Here is a 19393-nt window from a genome sequence, read left to right on the forward strand (position 1 = left end):
TCAGAAGACATGGATTAAACCACCGGAGTCATATTGATTACTTGTAAGCTGCATTTATGTGCTTTTTTTTTTAGCTTTAAAATTATGGTCACCATTCACTTGCATTGTATGAACCTATAGAGCTGAGATATTCTAAAAATCTTTGTTTTTGCTCTGCAGAAGAACAAAAAAATCATACACTTCTGGGATGACATGAGGGTGAGTAAATGAGATAATTTTCATTTTTGGATGAACTACTCCTTTAAAGTCTGGCTCTGGGACAAGGCTAAAACAGTAAAAATCCACAAAACCATGGTGCTCAAGGATGCATTCTGGTCTCTCTCTCTCCTCCCCGAGTAAGTAGTCACGAAAAGCCCTTTGACTGTACGGAGGGAGGAGCTCTTTGAAGCGCAGCTCCAGTATACACGCGCTCATTCACCGGAGGTACATGGACAGATCAAGACGCCGGAGAAGTCTCCTCACTGCGGGGGTCAGCCTCACTCACAGGGAGAGGAAGCGGACAGCGCAACGCTGCTGAATGTTAATCACGGACTTTTATTCTCAATCGCTGGACTACCTTTAAGTTGGGGGAAAAAATAAACTGAAACCTGAGGTCAACGAAGACGAGGGCGCAACATCTCTAACAAAAAGCCCCGACTGCACAAATGCATAAATGATCGCGCGATGGACAGCTGAGGGCAAGTTGGACCTGGACTTTTTCCATGCGCTCTTTTTGCGCGTTGGGCTCTTCCGTGCCAAGGACGCCTTTTGACAAGTGCAGGAGGTCCATGCGTCCTGTTTGTGTGGCGAAACTGGGTGGTTTTGTTTGATCTACAAAGCACAAGTAACTTGGCCAAGTGGACTATACCTACAGAGACGTCCGCGCTGCGTAATTTTGGGTAAGACTGGCTTGATAATGGCATAACATCATTATTGCATGCTCTTTAGTGTCTGTATTCCTTTCGGACACATTTTTTACTAGGAAAAAAGAGATTCTGAAATATGTTCTGGGTGCATTTATTAATGTTGGATGCGTGCATTACGACTGTGTATTTAATATAACTGGATGGACCTGAATCTCTTAAGGCAAACCACATCCATATCACAATAATAATAATAATAATAATAATAATAATAATAATAATAATAATAATAAAATGAAGGGTTAAATCTGGTTGAAATGGCTTATTAAGGTAGCCAATGCCTGTATTGCCTGAAGTGTAGACATAGAGTTATGGACGAATACATGAATGCTGGCACAATGCCTTAAATGAACAGTCAGGTATAAGATGCACTCGTTTATTCTTTTAACAGTTACAGAGTGGACATGTAAGTTTCTAACACATCGTCTGCTATATTATTGAGTCTGAAAGCAGTGCCACACTAGTGTGAAGTACAGCAGCCATCTCTTGTTATCCCATGGATGCCTTATAAGGTTGATTTTACTTATTCATTCCCTGCAAATTCAATCCCTGTAAGTGAAACTCAGGCTTCTTCATTGTAGAAAGTTAATGTGCTGTTGTTGTCTGCGTTGCAGATGCTCACCTTTAAAGTCACATTCACACAAAGACACACACACACACACACACACACACACACACACTCACACACACACACACACACACACACACTCAAGAAGAAGCCTTCATTTAATGTCTCAGAGACAGTCTGCACAGCACAACCTCAACACAGATGCCTAAGAGATTGATATGCCCTATATGTGGACAGTCCACATTAAAGCATTATAACTATAACAGTGCTCTGTTTTAAAATAGATATAATAATGTCTAAAATAGTGAAAATACATTGCTGTTAATTAAGTGGGATATGCAAAGACAGTTTGTTTCCAAAGACAAATATTTTCCTATTACACTCAAGGCTGTTCATTGCAGTTTTAAATTGTTAACTTGTCAAATGTACCATTAAGTTTGGGGGTTTCCCCAGGTAAAAATAAATAAATAAATAAATAAATAAATGCAATGAATTTTTGCATGCTAATAATTTCTGATGTGTTTACAACACTATTCCAATACATGCCAATGAGCTATACAGATTTGTTTCATTGAATTTGTCTACAATGTGTCAAATTGACCAAAACAGAAACAATGTAACTATACTGAAGAAGTCACATTTCTGAAAGGTGCATGCTTATTTTGTGAGAGTTATCAGAGAGTTTAACAATGTCAGTCTATTGGGTTTTAAGGAGGTCGGATGAAGATATTAGCATAGTTTGATTGGACAATAAGAGGTTAATCATTAGAGAGCCTAATGATGTACAGTACTGTGCAAAAGTTTTAGGCACTTGTGAAAAATGTTGCATAATGAGGATGTCTTCAAAAAATAATGACATAAATAGTTTGCATTTATCACTTAATGTCATACAAAGTCCAGTAAACATAAAAAAAGCTAAATCAATATTCGATGTGACCACCTTTGCCATTAAAATAGCACCAGTTCTCCTAGGTACACCTGGACACAGTTTTTCTTGGTTGTTGGCAGATAGGATGTACCAAGCTTCTTGGAGAATTCGCCACAGTTCTTCTATCTATTTAGGCTGTCTCAGTTGCTTCTGTCTCTTCATGTAATCTCAGACTGACACGATGTTTAGTGGGGGGATTTGTGGGGGCCATGACATCTGTTGCAGGGCTCCCTGTTCTTCTATTCTAATCTTTTCTATTTGCAAAAGTAATGTTTGGGAGTCTAAAATGTATATTTCCTACTTACACACTAAAGCTAAAGATATAAATAACCATCTTGAGACAAATGTTTTTGTGAAACTTCTTATGTTTCTTATCTTTGACCAGCAGCCATATCAACCTGTAGCCGAAGACCGGTTGCCCACTGAAGCTAAGCAGGGTTGAGCCTGGTCAGTACCTGGATGGGAGACCTCCTGGGGAAAACTAAGGTTGCTGCTGGAAGAGGTATTAGGGAGGCCAGCAGGGGGTGCTTACCTTGTGGTCTGTGAGGGTCCTAATGCCCCAGTATAGTGATGGGACCCTATACTGTAAAAAGGCACTGTCCTTTGGAAGAGATGTTAAACTGAGGTCCTGACACTCTGTGGTCCTAGAGCACTTCTTGTAAGAGTAGGGGTGTAACCCTGGTGTCCTGGCTAAATTCCCCCAATTGGCCCATCTCAATCATGGCCTCCTAATAATCCCCATCCACTAATTGGCTCTATAATTCTACTCTCTCCTCTCCACCAATAGCTTGTGTGTGGTGAGCATACTGGGGCACTATGGCTGCTGTTGCATCATCCAGGTGGATGCTGAACACTGGTGGTGGTTGAGGAGATCCCCCTGTTCACTGTGTAAAGCACTTTGAGTGTAGTGTTAGAAAAATGCTATATAAATGTAACGTTCATTCATTCATTATGTGCCTAAGACTTTTGCACAGTACTATACATTTAAAAATAATGTTAGTACAGACAATAGAACATGATGGGGTAACATTTATAAAACTGTGTATTTTAAAATAATATTTTGAATACAAATATTTTTGGACTATTGTGAGTTTTTTGCATTGTGAAATTATTATTATTTTTTTATTAGATGACAATTACAAAATTTTTCCCACCACATTAATTATAATTGTCTTTTTTATTTATTTATTTTTTATTACAAAAATGAGAAATGGGAAGGAAATCTGTAAACACTGCAAAAACACAATGCAAAAAACAAAAAAACAAAAATGTATTGGTCAAAAAAATAGGCTTTCATTTTTGAAGTGCACTTTAACGTTTTTTTTTTTTTTTTGGCCCTTTTAATGTTTCAAACAGCATACTTAACATTTAATAATTAATCCTTAATGTTTTTTTCTTTTAATCTTTGTGGTGAAATATGAGTGGGCCATATTCTTGACAGGTTTCGTGGGATTCACCCCTAGTGTAATTTTATTAACTTTGGCTGTGCTCTATACACTGTGACACTCAATATTGAGTGGGCGAGGTTATTAGCTTCACAGGCCCGTGACAGTACTAAGGGCCTTTTGCCTCTGTTCTTATATGTGGGCGTTGTGGCATCTCCCGTGGGCGACTGCATCATTTCCTACTGCCACAGACACAATGACGGGGCCATCTGCACTTGCCCAGTGATTTGTGCAGGGTAAAATGGAGCATCACTGATTCGCTCATCCTTTCGCCCCCTAGCCCAGTTTACACTCTTTCACTCAATCCCTCATTCTCTCATTTCTTTGCTCTGGATGTTGAAAGCCCCCAGTGGTATATGCAGCGGACGGCAACCTGCAACAAAGCAACCCCCCTTTACTGAGAGCTCTAAGCTTGACACAGTGACACAAACAACACCAGTGAAAAGGGTTCCTGTCATTCCAAGCTTTCTGTATGAGCCAAATGAGACTAGTTAGTTCACTATAAAAAATGAAAATTCATCAAAATGTCATCATTTACTTACACTCATGTTATTCCAAACCCGTACATCTCTTGTGTTCCACAGAAAAAATGAATTCATCATAAAGAAAGATGCAATTATATACGGTCACATATTCTGGACCAATAAAGTGCAATACAATATTTTGACATTTTTTGAAGAAAGTGTGGTGCGCTTGCCAGGGTAAAAATCATTTGCACAATGCTAGGATGTTGTGGGTGGTTGGCAGAATGTTGGTACGTGGTTGTTAAGGTGTTCTGAGTTGTTTTTAGTACAGTTTTATGTGGTCTCAAATCAAAAGAGCCAACCCCCAAATGTCTATATTTTAGTTGCACGATATGGTTCACATTCCTTCTTCAAAGTATGTCTATTGTTTATATTGCATTGTCTACAACGTAAAAATCGCTAGCCTGATTGGGAGCACAGTTGGTGTGGAAAGATTTACATGTTTTAGGTGAACAATAAGTATTAGCAATAACAAGAAAAGCAATAGCAGTGACCACTAATTACTAGAATGTTCAACTTTGCTGGGGAGGAAATTAATCTGTAGTATTTCAATCTCTTAGCCTTGCTTTTGGATAATGTCTGTCGATAAATAGGACACCGAGAAAATTAAATCATTGATTTTCTTTCCTGGAGCGAGATAATTGTTGGCCTTGTTAATACACGTGATTCTTTCAAGGATTCACATTGTACTATTAGAGGATTCAGATTTATTTTAGTCTGAACAACATTGAAATCCTTCTGTCTGGCCAAATTGTGGAAAGACACATCAATGTCCACTGGGTGAAGGAGCAATTAAATATTAAACTCAATAGCAAAATAACTTTAAAGATATCTCAGCTTAATATGCATTAAGAACTAAAGTATAAAGAAGCCAGTTGCAGATTGATTACCTCAAAACTAAACACTGTGGCGCTGTCAAATCATTGATCTTTTTGTGCGTGGGTTTGGGCTATCTGGTTATTCAACCAATCACAGATGGGAAGAGTACTCAGGAAAGCTATTTCAAAACTATCTTCATTTTTGTAATTCCGCACTAGTGGCGTAGAAATGTCATTTTTCAGGCCCTAAACATACTTTACACAAGTGTGTGAGCACAAAAACTTCTAATTAGCTCGATTTTGTTTGTCGTTTGTGTCACGCAATTCATACCACTAGGACATTACATTATCAGAGTTGCCTCAAGGGGTGCTAAAACGGGCATCAGCGTGTTTATAGCTAGCTACCTGAATAAAAACCCATATTAGCATGGATATTTGAAGGTATATCTATCGCCCCCTTGAGTATTGACAGTTGTTTCTGGCACAGTAATGCAAGAATTCATGCTAAGGCAAGAAACGTACTTTACGCAGGTACATGTACACAGATGCAAACGCATTGCCAACGTGCTTTACGAGTGTTCTTGTGTTACTTTGGCAGTAATAAAACTCAGTACTCAAGTGGGTGATAGAGTTTCCCTCAAACGTCTGTGCCATTAAACTGGAGGTGTTATTATTCTGGTAAATTGCTATAAATATATTGACTAACTAACTTGCTCAGCAATATTCTCTGTAAACTGTTGATCTGCCATGACAGTAGTTGATTTGAAAGTGAAAACTCACCATAAGACCACACTATTGTCCTCTATAGCACCCCTTGCGGCAACGCTGAGAATGGGTACTTGCGTTGTGTTATGAATTGCCGTTTGACACATTTTGGAACACAACAATGCACAAAATCGAGCTTGTGTAGCTGTGTTCATGTACTTGCGTAGAGTATGTTTTGTTAAGTGTGTTCCACTGCACCTGCAATGTTTTGACCAAGCATTTACAAATGTTACTTTTGAAAAGTACGTTTCTGGTCTGAGAATAACAATAGCTTTATCTACAAAAAAGATTATAAGCTTTAACTACAATGAAAGTAAAACAATAGTCAAAAAGCTGTTGAAAGTTGTTGTTTTATTAAATGATTCAATCACTTTAATACCTTCAAGTTTATCTCAGCTATAATCGTTTTATGAGCTTGGGGCAAGATTAAATTCATGAAGCTAAACAATGTGAACGCTCATATGATTCATCTAGAAACAGAGGACTATAAAAGTTCCTTTTTAATGTTATTTATTCTCAGACCCACTGCTGTCTTTTTTTTTTTTTTTTTTTCACATAATTTGCTTCAATGAACAAAGCAATTATATAAACTGAACTAACCATGTATTGTTTAAATATTTTGCTTGAACACATGGAAGCTAACACTGTATTAGGCAAACATGAGTTGGGTATGCAACTGAGAAGAACTAGCTTTTTTAATTTTCTGAAGAAATGTGTTTTTTAGCATGTTGCTATGTGGTTGCTAGAAGGCCCGGCTATACAGGGGGGCCTGGGTGGGCCCGGCCCACCCAATCATGAGTTTGGCCCACCATTACAAAACACCCCGCCTGTTGTTTTGCCCATTTGGAGGGTTCTATGGCCTACTTTGCATCTTAAAGTGGGCCAGGCCTGGTTGCTAAGGTGTTCTAGGTGGTTACTAGATGCTTGCTCACTGGCCTAAGTCAGAAGAGCCCACCCCAAAGTCTCTATGATCTTACGGTTTCCCAGATATGACTCGGGTCCCTCCTTCAATGTAAGCCTATGGGATTTTTCCACCCTGTTTTATTGTCCACCAAGCAAAAATCCTAGGTGCAGTAATTTTGAAAAGTATTAGCACGCTGTTCTTCAACAAGCTACATGATTAATGTCTGTAGCACAATGTACAGGTTGAGTTATGGACTAAAATGTTAATAATTTTAATTTAAATCCCTAACTCTATGTATGAGCAATAGTATTAGTCATGCTTGTCTTGCCAAACACCACTAAAAATGGCATTAGTCGTGTTTTTATTTGAATAAACCACAGTGAAGTGGAGAGTCAAATGGAGACTATATCCTGTTGTGAGGCTGATTTGTGGGGAAAGGTGCATCTGTTACATGCAGATGTTTGTCTCTGTGAACATATTTGGTTTCATCCAGTAGATCTAACAGCTAATTCCTGTGAAATAATTGTGGTACATTTGTTTAGCAAAACATTTGGAAGGAAGCACGTGGCACTGAAATCTAATTCACCATGGAAGCTATCACAAATACATTTATTCATGTCATAACAGAGGACAGTACTGATGTGTTATGTCCGGCGATGATACACTGGCTGTGTTCCAAAACCTTGTTGTTGTTGGCCATTGTTGGCAGCATTTTAAGGGATGCGCCTGATGCGAAAGCAGTTCCAAAATGTTGGCAGCAAGTCCACATCGTCACTAAAACGTATTCGGATGATATGCCTTAAAGTCATCGTTTTCCAAAGCATGCGTTACTAGAAAACATTTTCAAAAGTAAATGTTTTTGATGGAGGAAAACGCTGTTTCATTATAGACACGTTTCAAGCTAAAACTTATTAGCGTGGATTTGGCCTAATGTGCATCTTTTTGGCCAGATTCTCAGGCAGCATTGTATGTGTTTTTCACAGAAGGTGGCAATCTGAAAATGCATTGCGACAAGCTTCGTGAAAAAATCCAAGACGGTGGATAAAGCAAGATAAGGCAGTTCCAAAATTTTAGCAGCATAAACGTCAGGACTTCTAAGGGCACATCATCACTAAAATGTTTTCGGACGATGTGCCCTAAAGTCATTGTTTTCTAAAGCATGTTTTACTAGAAAATATTTTCGAAAGTCTCTGTTTTCGGTGGAGTAAAACACTGTGCCATTGTAGACATGTAAAAAAAAAAAAAAAAAAACATATGAACGTGGACGTGGCCTAAGGTGCATTTTTTTTGGCCAAATTCTCAGACAGCATCATATGTGTTTTTCTCATCTGAAATCTGAAAATGAAGGAAAACGCTGTTCCATTTATACAAATTTCAAATGTAAACTTATTAGCGTGGACGTGGCCTAAGGTAAATATTTTTGCATAAGGCAGCATTGCATGTGTTTTTCACAGAAGGCAATAATCTGAAAATGCATTGTGACAAGCTATGCGAAGAAATCCATCCAACATGGTGGACAAAGCGAGAAAGGCAGTTCCAAAATGTAGGCAGCATAATCATGACAAGGCCAATGTCTGAAAACATTTAGTTTTCGTCTGAAAACTAAATTTTCAGTTTTCTAACGTAATTGTTTTCCAAAGTATGTGGAACTAGAGTTTTTTTTTTCTTTTTTTGCCGATGAAGAATGAGACATAGCATGATCAATGCAAATTAATTGCATGCATTCTTTGCATAAAAGGCAAATCCAAGCTTTTTATTATGAATATTTTTACAGTTTATTCAATACCAAGCCAACTATTTTTATGCTTGTTTGAGGATCACGCTGTTAGCTTTCAATGTGATAATACTAAACTCGCCGTTGATAATGCTAAACTTGCTATTGTTAACGCAATTTAAATCATGTGCTTTGCACAACAAGCACTATTTGTATGACACATGGATATGCTTTTAAAATAGAGCATATTGAATCAAACAGATTTAAAACAATTTCGAGTTTACAACTTGTAATTACGAGTTCTGCAAAGACATGAACCGTATTAACAAGTCAGAATCTCATAATTACAGTAATTCCGACTTTGCCTGAACAGACCAGTAGCAACATGATAATGCAAATAATATCATTTTTGAGTCGAGTCACCTGTGTGCTTTACACAATGATTTGAATGAAGCATAGTGTTGCTTTCGTAGTAGAGCATTCCGAATTGGTCACATGTGAGGTTTCATTTGTGTTGAGAAGGCAGCCACCTACATAGGCATTATACCGCAAGGCTGCTCAAGTTTTGGAACAGAGCCATGGTATTTGGTGCATTGAGTAAAGTCTTTAACCTCAGGATCAGATGTGTGCTTTGTTTAGATTCAAAGGTAACAGTTAGCTATTAAAAACAAAGAACATCAGAAAATAAAAATAGAACTTGGGTGTGGATATTAAATGGTCCAAGGACTGCATGTCCTGATTTTCAACATACTTGTGTAATGGAAGCTTATTACATCTAAATTATTCTACCTGGAATGAGGTTGCAACCCTTACCTTACACACTTGTAAAAAAAAATAAAATAAATAAATAAATAAATAAATAAAGAAGTGACATCTGTTATGTTCAAAGCTCAAGGACTAAATTGGGTTGACACCAATTCCGCAGAATACATGAAAGTTAAAACAATACTTGTGAAAGACTGGGGCAATTAAAGGTGGGCCTGTCCTTTAAATATAGCAAATCATAAATGGATTATGCAAATTAAGGGATGACTTTGTGGTTGTTGTTTAGCAGTTGATTGGCTTGTATGTGACAGGACCACAGGCATTGATTGCATTGCTTCAATTGCCAGCCTTGTTTGGTGGTGTTTCATTACTGAGAGCATAAATAATGAATGTCCAATCCTTAGAATGGTGTATGACAGAGTGGCCATTCTTGCAACCAACTCAACCAAGACAATGCCCGCTGTCTACAAACAATAGTTCTCCAGGGGCTAGATCAAATATAATTTCCCTTAGCGTTGTACCGTGCAAGCTGTTATGAGCATGATGCGTTTCTACTAAGATGCAAATGACTTCTAAATATATATATATATATATATATATATATATATATATATATATATATATATATATATATATATATAATACAGCCGACACTACAATACTTTAGGGTTAGGTCAACCATATTAACCCCTTACCCTGTATCACTTTCTATCTTCCATGTAAACCAAAAGGAAATGTTAGGCAGAATGTTACCTGGTCTCACAGAAACACATTACTACTGTATACCTAAATTTTTACTCATGTACGTATCATGGCAGTTTTGTGGTAAAATTAATATTAGAGATGCTAAAACAACAATGCCTTTTTCTTCTTTCGGCAGATTACCAGTTCATAAAAACATACTTATCTCACTAGTCCTCACACAATGCTATCTTATGACATCTAAATATATTTACTTAAGTGCATGACTAGTATGCGATACATTTTAACATTTGCATTATATAACAACTACATTTACTAACTACAAGCTTGTGCGAGCGTGATTAAAACGTGTCGTAGTGCAACTGACAGAGCTTTGCGCTTGCAATGCATTGGCCATGGAAAAATGTCGCCACAGTCACTTTTTTCATTAGATCAGGCTGGCAGAATACAGCATTAGGGACTGTCAGGACACAAAGAAAGTGAATGATGACTGAGGGTAACATTCTCCCTAACATCTCCTTTTGTGTTCCACAGAAGAAAGAAAGTCATATGGGTTTGGAGCAGCATGAGGGTGAGTAAATGATGCCAAAATTTTCATTTTTGGGTGAACTATCCCAATGTAATTTACAGTTTGCAAACTCAGTCTTGTAGCTCTCTTCAGATTCTTTCTCCTTGGCAACTGCATTGCAGTGTAAACCGTGCATATGGGGCCTTACAAAAAAACAAAACAATGTATTGCCTCAAAACAGAGGCGATAAATTGTGATGCCAGGATAAGATTGTGGAAGCAAGAAGCACACAATATAATTGCTCTGTTATGGATATGGTAGATGCTCTCAGCCTCAAACAAGTCCACTGTAGTCATACAAAATAACCTAGAGTCTGCTGAGGATTATTTTTCATTGGTTTAATTTATTTGAATGGTGCACAGCACGTATAATAATGTGGCATGTCATGAAATGTTCATGATAGTGTGATGATTGATTTCTCTTTTGGGAGCCTTTGCTTTCTGGTCTAGCGTACATAATGGCATGTGGAATTGGCAACTTTGCATATACATATTTGTACATGGAGTCCCATGAGATGGTGAGATGGTGTGTGGTGGACAGACATTTTATCAGTTCAATAATGGGCTTGTAGTCATCTTCAATCTTTGCATCCAGGAGTCTTCATAATTTGTCCCCTGCTTAAACTAAGAGGAAAGAAAGGTCAAATCTCTTTAAGATCTCAGTTGTTTCTCTTCAGCTTCAAGGAGATGGAGTACAAATGGAAATCTCAACAATGCCACAAACTGTGCTTGGATTTGCTAATACACCAAAGATTGCAATATAAAAGTCAGAGATTTTAAAGGGAACTCAATCAATTTCTCATCAAGTTCAATTGTAGTGAGCAGAATAGCATCTTAGCATGCACAACATGTTGAACCTTGACGCAAATGGGCTAAAACAGCAGAAGACCATGTCAGGCACATTATTAGGACCATAGTGTTCCTAATAAAGTGTTCAGTGAGTGTACTTTATAGCTGTCAACAGTCATCTTTGGAATGCATAATCTTTCCCAAATTAACATGAAGATCATTTGGTTTTGGACTAATTTGATGATAACTTTTTGTGTTCATATTCAAATCTCTTTTGATTGCAGAATTTGGTATCTTGGAGAATCAGTTTTAGATATCGTTAAGATTTCTTCTGAAACTATAGAGAAGCGGGGACCAAAATTCTCCGTTTAATTTCAGTGCTTTCTAGGTGAGACAACTGAGAGATTAAATACGGTTTGTCCTTTGGGCTACTGAGAGAGAAAATGATGAGGGGAAACCTGCTGCATCAGGACAGTTGTTCACATTCTCCTTCAAGGCGGTAAAGAGGCATAGAGTGGGCGTAACATCAAGGGAGATACGAGTGAAGAACATTAAAGGGTTGAGTTATTTATATGTGCACATGTGTGTATATAGGCAGTTTCGCATAGTGATCTTTGATCTGGGCCATATTGCTGCTTAAAATGATAGTTCACTCAAATATGAAAATTACGTTGCCATTTACTCACCTTCATGGCGTTCCAAATTCGTCAGGCTTTCTTTCTTCCATGGAACACATGCATTTACACAAATGGTGATTGAGACAAAAACACACTGGAAAATAACAGAAATGGTGTAGAGAGTATAAGTACAGTACAGAATAATAGTACTGACTTTTTACAGGCATAACTAAGAAAAATCAAAAAATGGGTTGTTGACAAAAAATAAATAAATAAATAAATAAATAAATAAATAAATAATTGTCCAAGACATAAAAAATTAGAAATTGTTTAAAAATGTAGTTACAAATTTCATACATTTTTGAAAAACATTTCTAGCATTTTCTATATATATATATATATATATATATGACAAAAATATGCCTGTTTCCAGGCAGACTGATAAAAAAAGTCTTTGTGCTTTTACTCTCTGAAGTTGCATCAAACCAGCCAATCAGATTAGTGCTTATTAAATCGAGAAAGTTTTTTTTTTTGTTTTTTTTTTCTAGTCTTGTGTGCAATATACCTGTAGATCAGACAGTTAAAGCACGGACTGTGGGCGTGTCATCTGAGGCTGAGACTAGAATAAAGATAGTAAAGTAGATAGATATTAGACCCTGTTTAAATGCATGAGAGCGCAATATGTAGGCTTCACTGGCTCCTAATGGACCACAAATTCTCTGCTCACTGTCAGTCCCACACTGATTGCTAAAAATAGGGAGCCTTTTTTTCCCTTTTTATTCTGTCATCTAGCATGACATGAAGCGCTCATTTTATATGCTGTTTTTGTATTCTTTTAATCTAATTTTATTATTCCCCCATTCAACTCCTCCTCTGCCGTTATACTTGCATCCCAAGAGAGACAATGAAAAGTATCCATGTCGTCTTCGCACGCTGTGTTTGCGCAGAGCTGTCAGTGTACACAGCCTGGAGGTGTCATGTGCCACGCTGGACATCTCACTGTTTGATTTCATGTCAATACAATTGGGAAGTCTTTCAGTCTTCACAGTTTCTCGAGTGGCTCAAGGGTGTTTTATGTTTCTGTTAGTTTAAGTGGAACTGTATAATGTTGAGTTTAAATGACATTATAAAGGAGAATAGTGGGAGGATGTTTCTATTTACTGTTATTGTTCTGAGGTTGCTCTTTCATAGCTCAGGAGATTTAATAGAGTTTGATTTAATTATCAACTTCATCAACTAATATGTCTCTTAAATTTAGTAAAATAAATGTAAATAGAAAAAGTCGTTGACAAAGTAAGAGTATAGAGCTTAATTAAAATTAATGTGGATAGCATAACTCAGATAATTTGGTCTTTTTCTCTGGAGAAAAAATAATTGCGGATTGCTGTCTAGGAGAAATAACCGAGATATTCAAGGAATCTCTTATGATTTTTACTTTAAAACATGCAGACCATACCCACAATGCACTTTTTCTACACTCAAATACAGATTAAGGCTGAAGCATATTTCTTGACGTGGAGGTTGTTGTTTGCATAATGAGAGAAGTATAGGGCACCTTAAGGCAGATCCAGATGTTCCAGGTACAGTAGATAGACCAGGAAAGCATGTCTAATTATGCAAAGACAAGTCTCACAGTTGATCTACCACGGGGCTTTGTTTATTGAGTCATGTCATTTTGCATCATTCAATTTTCACTGTCAGTGTAAAATGTATGCACGCATCCAATCCTGTGCCTTTGAGGTAAAACATCTGCTCAATTGCTTTATCTATAAATTATGATGCATAAAGTATGTTTGACAGAGATTAGAGATTTTCTAATGTTGATTTCAATGTAATTATCCCGGTAATTGCAGAGACATTATTATTTCCATAATAATTTATTTATAAATAACATAATAAAGTATTTAATGTGATAAAATCACTATCATCATCAATAATGCAATTAAATTATATGTAGCTGTCTTTCCATTAGAACTATTGCAATGTTAATCACAAAGTAACAATAAACAAGTTTTGAATAGCAGTTTTTAAAAGCAACCAGCTTTTCATAGCAGTAAATTGTGAATATTTGTATTTACTCACAGATTAAAGAATTAAAAAAAAAATATTTGAAAAGATAGCACCGTAATAAATTAATAAAATAATAAGCTCACTCTTTTGGGTTTTGCAAATCTTTGAGTCTTTGTTCTAATTAGATTCAGCACTGTACTTTTTGCAATCATTCCCATACTTCAGTGTTTTTTTTTTCTTTTTTGTTTTTTTTTTCTCAGTGTTATTTTAGGAATCCTTTTGGTCTCTTTTTTAGTTTTTTTGCTAATTGCACTCAGAAATAACCTTTCTTTTTCTCCCTATGTTGTCTTTTTAGGTACACACTAGCAAAAATGCTGGCCAGTATCGTTTTCATTTGCTTCTTCTTTGCTGGTGCTAGTTTTGGAGACACCGAGCCTAAGGTATTGCATGATGGAGCTTGCAAATCTTTGTGCACCTGTAAAGATAAAGATGGACTCTTGTACATAAACTGTGAGGAGAGAAACATAAGCAAAATCTTTGATGTGCAAGTACCACCAGATATACCTTTCCATCTAAATCTATACAAGAATGACCTAGTGGAATTACAATCAGAGGATATGGATGCTTTCAGGAATGCTGTCACTTTACATCTAGGAGCCAACAGCATTCAGGAACTAGAACCTGGGGTATTCAGTGCTTTGGGATCCCTAAGAAAGCTTCACATCAACAGCAATTTCCTGGTGATGTTGAAGGAGGACACATTTCATGGCTTGGTAAATTTGGAATACCTTCAGGCCGACACAAACTTCATTCGGGTCGTGGAGCCTGGGGCCTTCAGTAAGCTTGTGCGTCTTAAAGTACTGATCCTCAACGACAACTCCATCGAGTTCCTTCCGAGCAACATTTTCCGCTTCATGCCTCTGACACATTTGGATCTGCGTGGGAACAAGCTAAAAACATTACCCTATGTTGGTTTCCTGGAGCACATTGGTCGGATAATGGAGCTTCTATTGGAGGACAATGACTGGGTTTGTGATTGTGAAATCTTGCATTTGAAGGTCTGGATTGAGAACATGCGAGCACAGTCATCCATTGGCGAGGTGGTTTGTAGTAGTCCCCATCATCTTAGGGGCACCACCTTGGCCAAGGTGAAAAGAGATGTACTTTGCCCCTCCCATGCTGACATTAATCTTGAAGAGCCCTCTAAGTCCCTTGACATGGTCGTCACCCCATCCACCAAGGTTGTTCAGATACCAAATGCCAAAGATGACACAAAGCTCCCCACACCTGTGAATGGCCTCGGGACATTTTGCGTGTCAATGTGTTCTTGTCACACTCACCCAAGTGCGGGTTTTTTAATGCACTGTGAGGACCGAGGCATTCAAAGGATATCTGATCTGGGGATTCTGGAACAAAGCCCCACAAAGCTTGTTTTAACAGGGAATATGATACAAAGGCTTTTTAAATATGACTTTGTGACATACGACAGTTTGGAAATGCTAAATTTGGCAAACAACCAAATAGACTACATCGACAATGAGACCTTTCTGAGTTTGAGCAATCTGAGAAAGCTGTACCTCAATGGAAACCAGATTGAGAAAATCTCTGTTACAATGTTTCTTGGCCTTCATAACCTGGAATACTTGTATTTGGAGTATAATGTCATTAAAGAGATTGAAGCGGGATCGTTCAACCCTTTAACAAATCTGAAGCTTTTGTTCCTGAACAACAATCTACTCAACACTCTCCCAGCACAAATATTCCGGAATGTACCCCTGGTGAAGTTGAACCTACGTAAAAATTTCTTTATGCACCTACCGGTGAGCAACGTATTGGATCAGCTCAACTTTTTGGAGAAAATCTATCTTGAGGACAATCCTTGGGACTGTAGCTGTGACTTGGTGAGCCTCAAACAGTGGGTGGAGAATCTTGGTAAAGACACTGTGGTAGGGACCATCTTATGCCACACTCCTAGTAAGCTAAATAGTGCTGATGTAAGACACATGAAGCATGATGTTCTCTGTCCTGGTTTGGTCACCTATAAGTCCCTTCCTGGAGAAACTGAGAATGGTTTTCCATTCACAGCAGCACCAGATGGTGGCACCAGTGGTTTCTTTCGATCTTTGACAGACGCCGTGCCACTTTCGGTGCTCATACTCTGCCTTCTCATTCTCTTACTAATCGTTATCTTCTGTTCTGCTGGGATTGTTGTGTTTGTGCTACACCGTCGACGAAGACAGGCCAAGAAGAAGCAGGTTGAGGAACAACCTCGTGAGAGCAGTCCTATACACCTTCATTACAGCATGTATGGCCAGAAGACAACCCACCATGTAACAGAGAGGCAAGGAATGGGCATGTATGATGAACCATCACGTAGCCCCATCGTTCAGGTCTGCAGGAACCCTAGTTACTGCTCTCAGCACAAAGAATACGAGCTAGAGGAGTACGACACAGAGAAACCTAAGTATATTTGCCACAGCATCCTTAACAAGGAAAACGAATCTCTCCTCACAGGACCCAACGTCAAGTTGAGGGCTGTTACTGACTTCCCTGCTGAGTTTATGAGCCTTGGAGATGCAAGTTCCTTGTACAAGAATATCTTAGAAAGGGAAGGGGAGCTTCAACAGCTTAGCCTCACCGACTATCTCAGGAAAAACATCTCACATCTTCAGCCAGGTGTGGACATGCAAGTCCCCAACCATCACAAGGAGCTGAAATTAATGGAGACTCTTGTTTACACGAGGCCACGAAAAGTCATGGTGGAACAGACTAAGAACGAGTACTTTGAACTCAAAGCCAACTTACATGCCGAACCAGACTATTTAGAAGTCTTAGAGCATCAAACAACTTTCAACTGAGATAAGTATGCTATAACAATAAAATTTGAGTTAACACAATATTCAAAGTGCCTTGACAGTTCAATATGATTTCTGATTTAGCCTGAAAGAAAAATAATGTGACAATATCAGAGCAGAGAAAACTCTTATGATGTGGACACAATGTCTAATTCCAGTTGTTTCTTGGACTTTTAGAGTAACCATTCACTGGGACATTGCAGATATTGGATACATTTTAACAAATGCAGATATTTGGCAATGATTTGGTGTAATCATGTTCATAATACCAGGACATTTGTTGTGCAATGTAGATAATGCATTATCTTTTTGTTTACTACATGGTAGTGATGACTATCATAAATTCACACATTTCTGTTGGTGTCTTTATTATCTATGTGACAGATCTTTAAAGCTCTTCTTACCTGTAGCAATGGACAAAGGCATATTTCTTTCTTTTTTTCTGTCAGACAGAAACATTTATGGCTAGTTAAAACATTCCCTGATTTGTTATGTTTTGATTTAATGTGCCCAGTACAGTTTTTTGTCTACCTAGTCTCATAGAAACATGCTACTATACCTGCACTGTTGCTAAATTATTTTTCATGACTCATTGTACGTATCACAGCAGTTTCCTGGTGAAATGAACACTAGAGGTGCTACAACAACAATGACTTTTATTACCTAAACACTTACTTTTCAGATGACTTGTAAGGACTGTACATTTTAAAGTTTGCATTACATAACCAACTACATTTTATAGCTTGTTCAACTGTGACCAATTTACACAGTAGCTCAACTAATAGAGTGTGCATCTGCAATGCAAAGGTCCTGATTACGATTCCTGAAGAGCATGCAAGTCGAAACATGAGTCAAAAATGTCACGGAAGTGGTTGCTTAAGAAATTGTGTTTTTCATCTGATGTATGCTCTCTTTGACATTATTGGTTAGGTTTAGGTTTAGGGTAGGAAGGTAGATTTTGATGATGTAAAACTTGATAGAGCATTAACCTTAAAAACCTCATCTGTTTGAGAGAAAATTGTACTTACTTTTAGCACCACTTAGCAGATATTTCACCTCAGAACTGCCGTAATACATGTAAAGAGTCACGTCATTTTGTAAAAAAGTCGCCACAGTCACATTTTTTCCAAGACAGCAGGCTGGTTTTTGTTTGTTCATTAATTATTCAATAATAGTGGTATCAAAAATATTGTGTATTTATAAATAAAAATGTCAAATGAATAATTTTTCGACCCTGAGGTCAGACTTCATGGAGGGAACCCATTTACTGCGGCTGAAATTGGCATCTCAACTCGAATTCTCAATATGCCTGGAGAGTTTGTTCACAAATTATATCATACAAACCCTCTTGCTCATTAGCTCCACCGATTCTGATATAGACAAAAACTCTGTTGGGCATCCTTGGAGAAAATATAAAAGAATTGCACTACTTAAAATACGATTTAAAGGTTGTTGATGACAATCACACGCTGTGGGGCCGCACCGTCCATGCTATTTTTCTCTAGCATACCCAAGTAGTGTAGCTTCTGGTTTGTATAATAATGTTGATTAAAGATCCTTTTGAATACACAGATCATATCCAACTATTTTATTTCAGCATGACGGTTATGCGGGGTGTTTTATCTTCATTATCCGGCTAGAGAGATAAAGAAAAAAAAATGTATAGAGACAATATGCACATACATTATTGTGTTAAGCCTTGAGATGTGTTAATGTATGGAAGAGCACCATAGCTTTATTTTGTACCAGTGTAGATGAGATTTATTTATTCTGTATATTTGTACATAATTTAACATTTCTATGTTTGTGTGCCTTTAATGTGGTACCAATTAAGCTGTAAATAAAAAATAAATTGACTGTATTGCAATAGTATGGCGAGTTACTCAACTAAAATAGCGCACGTGTGAATAAGTATCTTAAATAAGGACAAACAACATCATTGACAACAAAAATGGGGAAAGTAGAAGAATCAGTATCTACAAATATCAGTCGATGTGCTGTTTATAGCCAATTCATTTAACTGAAATTTAGTAGAACTATTGGGACATTAAGATACTATGTCACAAACCATTAATCTAAAACAGCAGTTGTCAACTGGTGGGTCTGTTCTCACAGAGAGCAGGGGAAAACAGTGTTAAATGCAAATAATAACATGCAAATAACCATACAATCATGCATAATTGGGAAAATAAATAGGCTTATCGACTTTTAAAAGGGTGAAAATACTTACCCACATCTTTTGTTCTTCATGTCCAAGGCTGTGAGTCCAATTAAATCTATGGTATTTTGGCACAAATTCATCTGTCACTTTGTAGATTCTGGCCAAATTTGCTTGGTGCCAACATGGATGGGTTGAGTGGCATGCCCTCATCCTTGAAAACAATGAACAACTATGCAAGGTCAAATAAAATTGACTACACAGGTTGCATTTGGTACTGTGTTGATCAATACTTGAGGTCCACAGTAAAATCTGGTTCCTGAAGGAGAACCAGTTGACAATCACTTATACACTGTATATAT

General features: G+C 37.5%; 1 protein-coding gene across 4 annotated transcripts; it reads left to right on the forward strand.

Annotated features, from left to right (window-relative positions):
• Positions 1 to 432: 432 nt before the first annotated feature.
• On the forward strand, positions 433 to 18724 carry slitrk6 (SLIT and NTRK-like family, member 6). Of its 4 annotated transcripts, none has more exons than XM_051702174.1 (3): positions 433 to 878; positions 2784 to 2900; positions 14374 to 18724. In XM_051702174.1, the coding sequence occupies exon 3, from the start codon at positions 14390 to 14392 to the stop codon at positions 16874 to 16876; it is 2487 nt and encodes an 828-aa protein (XP_051558134.1). In that variant the 5' UTR covers positions 433 to 878; positions 2784 to 2900; positions 14374 to 14389; the 3' UTR covers positions 16877 to 18724. The 4 variants fall into 4 exon arrangements, with proteins under 4 accessions (XP_051558134.1, XP_051558135.1, XP_051558136.1 ...); XM_051702175.1 differs by having other exon boundaries at positions 2787 to 2900; XM_051702176.1 differs by lacking the exon at positions 2784 to 2900 and adding an exon at positions 10570 to 10606.
• The last annotated feature ends 669 nt before the right edge of the window (positions 18725 to 19393 follow it).

The sequence above is a fragment of the Myxocyprinus asiaticus genome, chromosome 7, assembly GCF_019703515.2.
Source record: "Myxocyprinus asiaticus isolate MX2 ecotype Aquarium Trade chromosome 7, UBuf_Myxa_2, whole genome shotgun sequence".
NCBI lineage: Eukaryota > Metazoa > Chordata > Actinopteri > Cypriniformes > Catostomidae > Myxocyprinus > Myxocyprinus asiaticus.